The 9,892-nt window shown below is 57.5% G+C and overlaps 1 protein-coding gene across 1 annotated transcript; it reads left to right on the forward strand.

Annotated features, from left to right (window-relative positions):
* Window positions 1-565: 565 nt before the first annotated feature.
* Window positions 566-9,880, forward strand: COPA (COPI coat complex subunit alpha; the record flags this gene model as incomplete). Its single annotated transcript, XM_050987840.1, has 15 exons — window positions 566-813; window positions 1,589-1,728; window positions 2,159-2,244; window positions 3,306-3,444; window positions 4,404-4,566; window positions 5,576-5,722; window positions 6,586-6,775; window positions 7,176-7,271; window positions 7,528-7,616; window positions 8,000-8,123; window positions 8,815-8,904; window positions 8,987-9,096; window positions 9,212-9,289; window positions 9,441-9,509; window positions 9,731-9,880. Coding segments are annotated over 15 exons (1,910 nt in total), but the record flags the coding sequence as incomplete, so codon positions are not given.
* Window positions 9,881-9,892: the final 12 nt, after the last annotated feature.

A 9,892-nucleotide genomic window follows, 5' to 3' on the forward strand; every position in this document is an offset into this window, starting at 1 on the left:
GAGTGGGGGGAGAGTCAGGGGCCCTCCTGATCCCAGAAATTCCGGGATTCTGGGATGTGAATGCGGGAGGAATCCGGATCCCATCCCATATATCCCATGGATCCCATCCCAATCCCACTGATCCCATCAACCCCATGGATCCCATCCCAATCCCATCAACCCCATGGATCCCATCCCAATCCCATCAACCCCATGGATCCCATCCCAATCCCATCAACCCCATGGATCCCTTATTCCCATCCCATCCCATAAATCCCATCCTACAAATCCTGTCTTGTAAATCCCATCCCATCCCATCGATCCCATTCCAGTCCCATCCCATAAATCCCATCCTGAGGGATGGATTCCCAGGTTGATCCTGGGCTGATCCCAGCTGGATTCCAGGGTTAATCCCGGGCAGATCCAGGCTGGATTCCGGGCTTTATCCTGGGTTTATCCTGGGTTGGTCCTGGCCAGATTCCGGGGTTCATCCCAGGTTGATCCTGGCCGGATTCCTAGGCTGATTCCGGGGTTGATCCCAGGTTTATCCCGGGTTGATCCTGGCCAAATTCACGGGTTGATCCAGGCTGGATTCTGAGATTGAACCTGGGTTGGTCCCAGGTTTATCCCGGGTTGATCCCGGCCGGATTCCCGGGTCGATCCCGGCCGATTCCCGGGTTGATCCCGGCTGGATTCCCGGGTCGGTCCCGGCCGGATTCCCAGGTTGATCCCGGTGTTTTTGGGCTCGCAGCTCCCGAGGGGAAGCGCTCCTCGGGGCTCACGGCCGTGTGGGTGGCGCGGAACCGATTCGCCGTCCTGGACAGGATGCACTCGGTGAGATCCCGGGAAAAACCGGGAAAAACCGGGAAATGGGATAATGGGACGGGACCCAGGGGGGCCTGATCCCAAAACAAGGGATGGGAAAACCAGGAATGGGGCTGGAGCAGCTGGAAAAGGGTCTGGAGAATCCTGAGGGAGCTGAGGGGGCTCAGGCTGGAGAAAAGGGGATCCAGGGAGGGTTTGGGATCTGATCCAGGGGGGATTTGGGATCTGATCCAGGGGGATTTGGGATCTGATCCAGGGGGGATTTGGGATCTGATCCCAGGGGGGATTTGGGATTTGATCCAGGGGGGGATTTGGGATCTGATCCAGGGGGGATTTGGGATCTGATCCAGGGGGTATTTGGGATCTGATCCCAGGGAATGGGGCAGGACAAGAGGGAACGGCCTCGAGCTGTGCCAGGGCTGGGAATCTGGGATGATTTTTCCATGGAAAAAGGGTTGGGAAGCGTCGGGAGGGGCTCAGGCAGGGCTGGATGCCCATCCCTGCAGGGGTCCGAGGGATTCCCAGGATTTGGGTTGGGTTTGGTGCTCCTGGAGGGCTTTTCCACCCTCCAAAATCCTGGAATTCTGGGAAGACCCCGATTCCCAACCCAGCTCTTGGTGCTCCCTCAAAAAAAAGGGGGAAAATCCTGGAAAAACCCAACTCTGCTTCAGCCCAGAGGGCACAAAACCCTCCCTGCTTTCCCTAAACACCCCCAAAATCCGGGAATTCCCCCCAAAATCCGGGAATTCCCCCCAAAACCTGGGAATTCTCTTCCCGGGGGCAGATCCTGATCAAGAACCTGAAGAACGAGATCACCAAGAAGGTTCCGGTTCCCAACTGCGACGAGATTTTCTACGCGGGCACCGGGAACCTGCTCCTCAGGGACTCCGACTCCATCACCCTCTTCGACGTCCAGCAGAAAAGGTCGGCATCTGCCGGGAATCTTCCGGGAATTTTCCGGGAATTTTCTGGGAATTCTGCTCCTAAAACCTGCTTTTTCTGCTCCAAAATCTGCTTTTTTCACCCTAAATCCTGGGGGGGCTTTCACCCTAAATCTTTTTTTTTTTACTCTAAATCCCACTTTTTTTACCCCTAAATCCTGGGGTTTTTTCCCCCCCTAAATCCTGTTTTTTTCCCCCTAAATCCCATTTTTTTTACCCTAAATCCCTGTTGTCCCACCCCAAATGTCCTGCTTGTTCCTGTGGGAAGCTGGGAAAGGCTGGAGAAGGGATCCACCGGGGGTTTTTGGGATTTGCTGGAGTTTCTTGGGATCCGCCGGGGGTTTTTGGGATCCCGGAGGTTCTGGGGCTGGATTTTGAGCCATTCCCTGATCCCGGGTCTGGGGTTTTTCCAGGACTTTGGCCTCGGTGAAGATCTCCAAGGTGAAGTACGTGATCTGGTCGGCCGACATGTCCCACGTGGCCCTGCTGGCCAAGCACGGTGAGCTCCGGGCGAAAATCCCCATTCCCGTCCCCATTCCCGTCCCCATTCCCGTCCCCATTCCCGTCCCCATTCCCGTCCCCATTCCCGTCCCCATTCCCATCCTGATCTCCCTTCTCATTCCCATTCCCGTAATTCCCATTATTCCCATTCCCACAACCCCTGTAATTCCCATTCCCATCCTGATCTCCAATCCCCATCCCCATTCCTGTCCCCATTATCCCAATCCCCATCCTGTTCCCCATTCCCATCCCGATCCTCATTCCCATTCCTGTAATTCCCATTATTCCCATTTTCCCCATTCCCACAATTACTGCAATCCCTGTTATTCCCATTCCCATCCTGATCTCCAAACCCCATCCCCATCCTGATCTCCCTTCTCATTCCCATTCCTGTAATTCCCATTATCCCCATTCCCACAACCCCTGTAATTCCCATTCCATCCTCATCTCCAATCCCCATTCCCATCCCCATCCCCATTCCCATCCCGATCCTTGTTCTCATTCCCATTCCTGCCGTTCCCATCATACCCGTCATTCCCGCCATTCCCTCATTCCTGCTGTTCCCTCATTCCCGCCGTTCCTTCGTTCCCGTCATTCCCGCCATTCCCATCATTCCCGCCGTTCCCATCATTCCCGTCATTCCCCATCCGCCATTCCTCATTCCCGCCGCTCCCTCGTTCCCGCCGTTCCCCTCACCTTCCTCCCGCCGTTCCCTCGTTCCCATCATTCCCGCCATTCCCATCATTCCCGTCATTCCCTCATTCCTGCCGTTCCCTCATTCCCGCCGTTCCCATCATTCCCGTCATTCCCGCCGTTCCCTCATTCCCGCCGTTCCCTCATTCCCGCCGTTCCCATGGTCCCATCATTCCCGCCGTTCCCTCGTTCCCTCCCGCCGTTCCCTCGTTCCCCGCCGTTCCCTCGTTCCCGTCATTCCTGCCGTTCCCATCATTCCCATCATTCCCGCCGTTCCCTCATTCCCGCCATTCCTGTTGTTCCCATCGGTCCCGCCGTTCCCGCCATTCCCGCCATTCCCGTCATTCCCGCCGTTCCCTGTGGCAGCCATCCTGATCTGTAACCGGAAGCTGGAGTCGCTGTGCCAGATCCACGAGAACATCCGGGTCAAGAGCGGCGCCTGGGACGAGAGCGGCGTCTTCATCTACACCACCAGCAACCACATCAAATACGCCGTCACCTCGGGGTCAGCCCCCCGGACCGGAATTCCCACCGGGAGGGACCGGAATTCCCACCGGGAGGGACCGGAATTCCCACTGGGATGGACGGGAATTCTCACTGGGATGGACTGGAATTCCCACTGGGATGGACGGGAATTCTCACTGGGATGGACCGGAATTCCCACTGGGATGGACTGGAAATTCTCCCTGGGATGGACGGGAATTCCCACTGGGATGGCGGGGAATTCTCCCTGGGATGGCTGGGAATTCTCACTGGGGTGGTCAGGAATTCTCCAGGATGGCCAGGAATTCCCTGGGATCGCTGGGAATTCCTTTGGGATGGTCTGGAGTTCTCTGGGAGCTCACCAGGAGTTCCCTCGAATGGCCGGGAATTTTCACTGGGAGTGTTCCCCCAGAACTCCCTGGGATGGCCGGGAATTCTCCCTGGGAATGTACCCCCAGAATTCCCCAGGATGGCCGGGAATTCTCACTGGGAATGTCCCCCAGAATTCCCCAGGATGGCCGGGAATTCTCACCAGGAATTCTCACTGGGAATTCTCACCAGGAACGTCCCCCCGGAATTCCCCGGGATGGCTGGGAATTCTCACCAGGAATGTTCCCCAGAATGGCCGGGAATTCTCAGTGGGAATTCTCAGTGGGAATTTTCACTGGGAGTGTTCCCCCAGAACTCCCTGGGATGGCCGGGAATTCTCAGTGGGAATTCTCAGTGGGAATTCTCAGTGGGAATGTCCTCTCAGAATTCCCTGGGATGGCCAGGAATTCTCACCGGGAATGTCCCCCCAGAATTCCCCGGGATGGCGGGGAATTCTCAGTGGGAATTCTCACCGGGAATGTCCCCCCGGAATTCCCCGGGATGGCCGGGAATTCTCACCGGGAATGTCCCCCAGAATTCTCCGGGATGGCCGGGAATTCTCAGTGGGAATTCTCAGTGGGAATTCTCACCGGGAATGTGCCCCCGGCGCAGGGATCACGGGATCATCCGCACGCTGGACCTGCCCATCTACGTGACGCGGGTGAAGGGTAACAACGTGTACTGCCTGGACCGGGAGTGCCGGCCCCGCGTGCTCACCATCGACCCCACCGAGTTCCGCTTCAAACTCGCCCTCATCAACAGGAAGTACGACGAGGTCAGGAAGGAAACCCGGGAATGGGGAAAAGGGGGGTTGGGAATGAGGGAAAATGGGATTGGGAATGGTGGGAGAACATGGCTGAGCCCCCCGTGGTCACCATCGACCCCTCTCGTCCTCAGAAATAGGAAGTACGACGAGGTCAGGAAATCTAGGAATGGAGCATAATCTAGGATTGGGAATGGTGGAGAAATGCGGCTGGGAATGGGGGAAAAGTGGGGTTGGGAATGGGAAAATGTGGGGTTGGGAATGGGGGGAAATGGGATTGGGAATGGTGGGAGAACGTGGCTGAGCCCCGGTGCGTGCTCAGCATCGACCCCACCGAGTTCCGCTTCAAACTCGCCCTCAGCAACAGAGGAAGTTTGATGAGGTCAGGAAATCTAGGAGTGGAGCATAATCCAGGATTGGGAATGGTGGAGAAATGTGGCTGGGAATGGGGAAAAGGGGGATTGGGAATGGTGGGAAAATGCAGGTGAGCCCTGCATGCTCAGCATCGACCCCACCGAGTTCCTCTTCAAAGCTGCCCCCATCAACAGGAAGTTTGATGAGGTCAGGAAATCTAGGAGTGGAGCATAATCCAGGATTGGGAATGAGGGAAAAGTGGGGTTGGGAATGGTGGAAAAGTGGGGTTGGGAATGAGGGAAAAGTGGCGTTGGGAATGATGAGAGAACGTGGCTGAGCCCCGCGTGCTCAGCATCGACCCCACCGAGTTCCGCTTCAAACTCGCCCTCAGCAACAGAGGAAGTTTGAGGAGGTCAGGGAATAAATCTGGGAATGAGGAAAATGGGGGAAGATGGGATTGGGAATGGGGGAAAAGTGGAGGATTTCCTGAGGATTTTGAATTTGGGCCTGGAGCATTTGGGAATGGGGGCTGGCAAAGCCTTTCCCGAGGATTTTGGGAAGAGCCTTTCCCAGGGATTTTGGGAAGAGCCTTTCCCAGGGATTTTGGGAAGAGCCTTTCCAGGGATTTTGGGAAGAGCCTTTCCCAGGATCTGGGGCCGCCCCGCAGGTGCTGCACATGGTGCGGAACGCCAAGCTGGTGGGGCAGTCGATCATCGCGTACCTGCAGAGGAAGGGGTACCCCGAGGTGGCCCTGCACTTCGTCAAGGACGAGAAAACGCGCTTCAGCCTGGCCCTGGAGTGCGGCAACATCGAGGTGACGCCGGCATGGGGACATTCTGGGACATTCTGGGACATTCTGGGACATTCCGGGACATTCCGGGGTGTTTTGGGGATGTTTTGGGGAAAACGCGCTTCAGCCTGGCCCTGGAGCGTGGCAGCATGGAGGTGACGTGGGCATGGCGCTGCCTCGGGAGATTCCAGGGGATTTTGGGACGTTTTGGGATGTCTTGGGGTGTTTTCAGCTGTTCTGAGATGTTTTGGGGCATTCTGGGAAGTTTGGGTTTGGATGTTTTGGGATGTTTTTGGGACATTCCCTGGCACAGATTGCCCTGGAAGCAGCCAAGGCCCTGGATGACAAAGGCTGCTGGGGGAGGTGGCTCTGCCGCCATCCCTGCTCCTAATCCCAGAATTCCAGAATCCCTGCTTCCATTCCCCATTCCCAGTCCCTCTAATCCCACTTCTGATTCCTCAAACCTCATTCCCAGTCCCTCTGACCCTGGAATTCCCTGGGAACAGATGGCCCTGGAGGCAGCCAAGGCTCTGGATGACAAGGGCTGCCAGGGGAGGAGGCTCTGCTGCAATCCCTGCTCCCGTTCCCCATTCCCGATCCCTCTGACCCCATTCCCGATCTCTCTGACCCCATTCCCGATCCCTCTGACCCCATTCCCGATCCCTCTGACCCCGGAATTCCCTGGCACAGATGGCCCTGGAGGCAGCCAAGGCTCTGGATGACAAGGGCTGCCAGGGGAGGTGGCTTCACTACAATCCCTGCTCCCATTCCTCAGTTCTAACCCCATTCCCAGTCCCTCTGACCCCATTCCCGATCCCTCTGACCCCATTCCCGATCCCTCTGACCCCATTCCCGATCCCTCTGACCCCGGAATTCCCTGGGAACAGATCGCCCTGGAGGCAGCCAAGGCCCTGGATGACAAGGGCTGCTGGGAGAAGCTGGGCGAGGTGGCTCTGCTGCAGGGCAACCACCAGGTGGTGGAGATGTGCTACCAGCGCACCAAGAACTTCGACCGCCTCTCCTTCCTCTACCTCATCACCGGCAACCTGGAGAAGCTCCGCAAGATGATGAAGATCGGTGAGTGCCGGCATTCCCGGCGGGAACGGCGGCTGATTCCCGGTTTTCCTGGGCTGGGAATGGCTGCTGATTCCCAGTTTTCCTGGGGCTGGGAATGGCTGCTGATTCCCAGTTTTCCTGGGGCTGGGAATGGCCGCTGATTCCCGGTTTTCCTGGGGCCGGGAATGGCTGCTGATTCCCGGTTTTCCTGGGGCTGGGAATGGCGGCTGATTCCCGGTTTCTCTGGGCTGGGAGTGGCCACTGATTCCCGGTTTTCCTGGAGCTGGGATGGCTATCCCGGTTTCCTGGGGCTGGGAGTGGCCACAGATTCCCGGTTTTCCTGGGGCCGGGAATGGCCGCTGATTCCGGTTTTCCTGGGGCTGGGAATGGCGTCTGATTCCCGGTTTTCCCGTTTTTCCAGCGGAGATCCGGAAGGACATGAGCGGGCACTACCAGAACGCTCTGTACCTGGGGGACGTGGCCGAGAGGGTGCGGATCCTGCGGAACTGTGGCCAGAGTGAGTCATTCCCGAAGGGAATCCCGGGAATTCCGGGCACGGGGAGTCCTTCCCAATGGGAATTCTGGGCACGGGGAGTCCTTCCCAATGGGAATTCTGCCCTGGGAGCTCAGGAAAGGCTCTTGGATCCCCAAGCACTTCTGTTATTCCACTGGTTATTCCCATTATCCCAATGGCTGTTCCCACTATTCCTGTTATTCCAATGGCCATTCCCAGTATTTCCCATCATTCCCGTGGCCGTTCCCGTTTTTTCCAGAATCCCTGGCGTTCCTGACGGCCGCCACGCATGGGCTGGACGAGGAGGCCGAGAGCCTGCGGGAATCCTTCGATCCCGAGAAGGAGACGGTGGGAATGCCAGGAAAACTCCAGGAATTTGGGAAGGAGGGAAGGCATGGGGGAATCCTGGGAAACTCTGGGAATTTGGGAAGGGAACAATGGGATCTAGTGAGGAAAACGCCTGGAATTTGGGGAAGGAGGGAATGGTGGGGATGGATGAAATCCTGGAAAACTCCTGGAATCTGGGAAGGGAACAGTGGCTTCCAGTGGGGAGAACTCCTGGGAAACTCCTGGAATTCGGGAAGGAGGGGGTTGGGGGGGGGGTTGGCCTTGGAAAGCTCCAGGAATTGGGGAAGGAGGTGACAATGGAAAGGCAGCTCCTTCCCGGGACTCCAGAGGATGGGATTTGGGATTTTCCCGGCGCATCCCGACGTTTTCCCGGCGTGTCCCAGATCCCGGCCGTGGATCCCGAGGCGCGGCTGCTGCAGCCGCCGGCCCCGGTGCTGCCCCTGGACACCAACTGGCCCCTGCTGACCGTCTCCAAGGGCTTCTTCGAGGGCTCCATCGCCGGGAAAGGTCGGCATTCCCGGCATTCCCGGGCTTTGGGAGGGTCCTGTGGTCCTGACAGAGCCAGGGAATGTTCTGGGAATGGGGGGAAAAGGGGCTGGAAAACTGGGGAAGGGTGTGGGGGGTGAGGCCAAGGGGGTGGGAGGGGGTGGGAATGGCAGAGGGAACCTGGGAAGTTGGAGTCCCTAGGGGATCGGATGGGATTGATCCCTGGGAACGGGATCAGGACTGGGATTGATCCCTGGGAATGGGATCAGGACTGGGATTGACTCCTGGGAGTGGGATCAGGTCTGGGATTGACCCCTGGGAACGGGATCAGGACTGGGATTGACTCCTGGGAATGGGTTCAGGACTGGGATTGACCCCTGGGAACGGGATCAGGACTGGGATTGATCCCTGGGAATGGGATCAGGATTGGGATTGATCCCTGGGAATGGGATCAGGTCTGGGATTGACCCTGGGAATGGGATTAGGACTGGGATTGATCCCTGGGAAGTGGGATCAGGTCTGGGATTGGAATTCCTGGAATTCAGAGTGGGTGTCCCGCTGGGGATGAGCCCCATGATCCTGGAGCTCTCCTCCACCCTCATAAATCCCAAAATTCCTCAAAATCCCAGCCCGAGGTGCGACAGCACAACGTCAGGGTGGGGTTTTCCCCTGCTGGAATTATTTTCCAAGGGTCTTTCCCTGTTTTTTTTAGGGAAAGGAGGAGCCCTGGCTGCCGACATTGACATAGACGCCGTGGGCACCGAGGGCTGGGGCGAGGATGCCGAGCTGCAGCTGGATGAAGGTGGGAAAATCTGGGAATTTTGGATGGGAAAACGCCGTCCCCCCGCCCGTGGGACCCCGCTGACATTCCCTGCTCCCTGCAGACGGATTCGTGGATGCCGGGGAAGGATTCGGAGAGGAAGGAGCGGGAAAAGGGCAGGAGGAAGGAGGAGGATGGGAGGTGGAAGAAGATTTGGATCTTCCCCCCGAGCTGGTAGGAGAATCCTGGGGCCTCCCAGTGCCGATTCCTCGGGAATTTGGGAAGCAGGGAAGGTTCTGTGGGATCATCCGGGTCGGATTTCAGCTGGAATTCCGGGATTTTCCCTCAGGATGTCCCCACCGGCCCTGCAGGAACGGCTGAGGACGGATTCTTCGTGCCCCCCACCAAAGGCACCAGCCCAGCCCAGGTAAAATCCTGGATTTCCTTGGAAAACCAGGAATTCCCTCCTTTTCCCCTTCTTTTTTGTTTTTTTTTTTTTTTTTGGGATTTGTGAGCCCATTGTGGGAGCTCTGCCCATCCCAATCCCACCTGGATTCCCTTCCTTCCCTCTTTCCCAGGTGTGGTGCAACAATTCCCAGCTCCCCGTGGATCACATCCTGGCGGGATCCTTCGAGACAGCCATGAGGGTGAGTTTCCCATGGAATTTTTTATGGAAAAACGCCTCCTTTCTTTGCCTGCTCCTTCCTTCCTTTGCCTGCCCCACCCCGATTCCTCCCTTTGCATCCATCTGGGAATATTCCATCCCCGTTCTCCTGGGGATGCCACCCAGAGCGAGGCCTCGGCGCTGCCTGATCCAGGTTTTCCCGACCCAATCCATGATTTTTTTTATTTTTTTTCCCCCCCTCAGCTGCTCCATGACCAGGTGGGAGTCACCAACTTCGGGCCCTACAAGCAGCTCTTCCTGCAGACCTTCTCCCGAGGCCGGACGACATTCCAGGCTCTTCCCAGCCTCCCCGCCATGTACGGATTCCCGCACCGCAACTGGTGAGCGCCGGGACGCGCCTTTCCC

The sequence above is a fragment of the Serinus canaria genome, unplaced genomic scaffold (assembly GCF_022539315.1).
Source record: "Serinus canaria isolate serCan28SL12 unplaced genomic scaffold, serCan2020 HiC_scaffold_309, whole genome shotgun sequence".
In the NCBI taxonomy this organism is placed as follows: Eukaryota; Metazoa; Chordata; class Aves; order Passeriformes; family Fringillidae; genus Serinus; species Serinus canaria.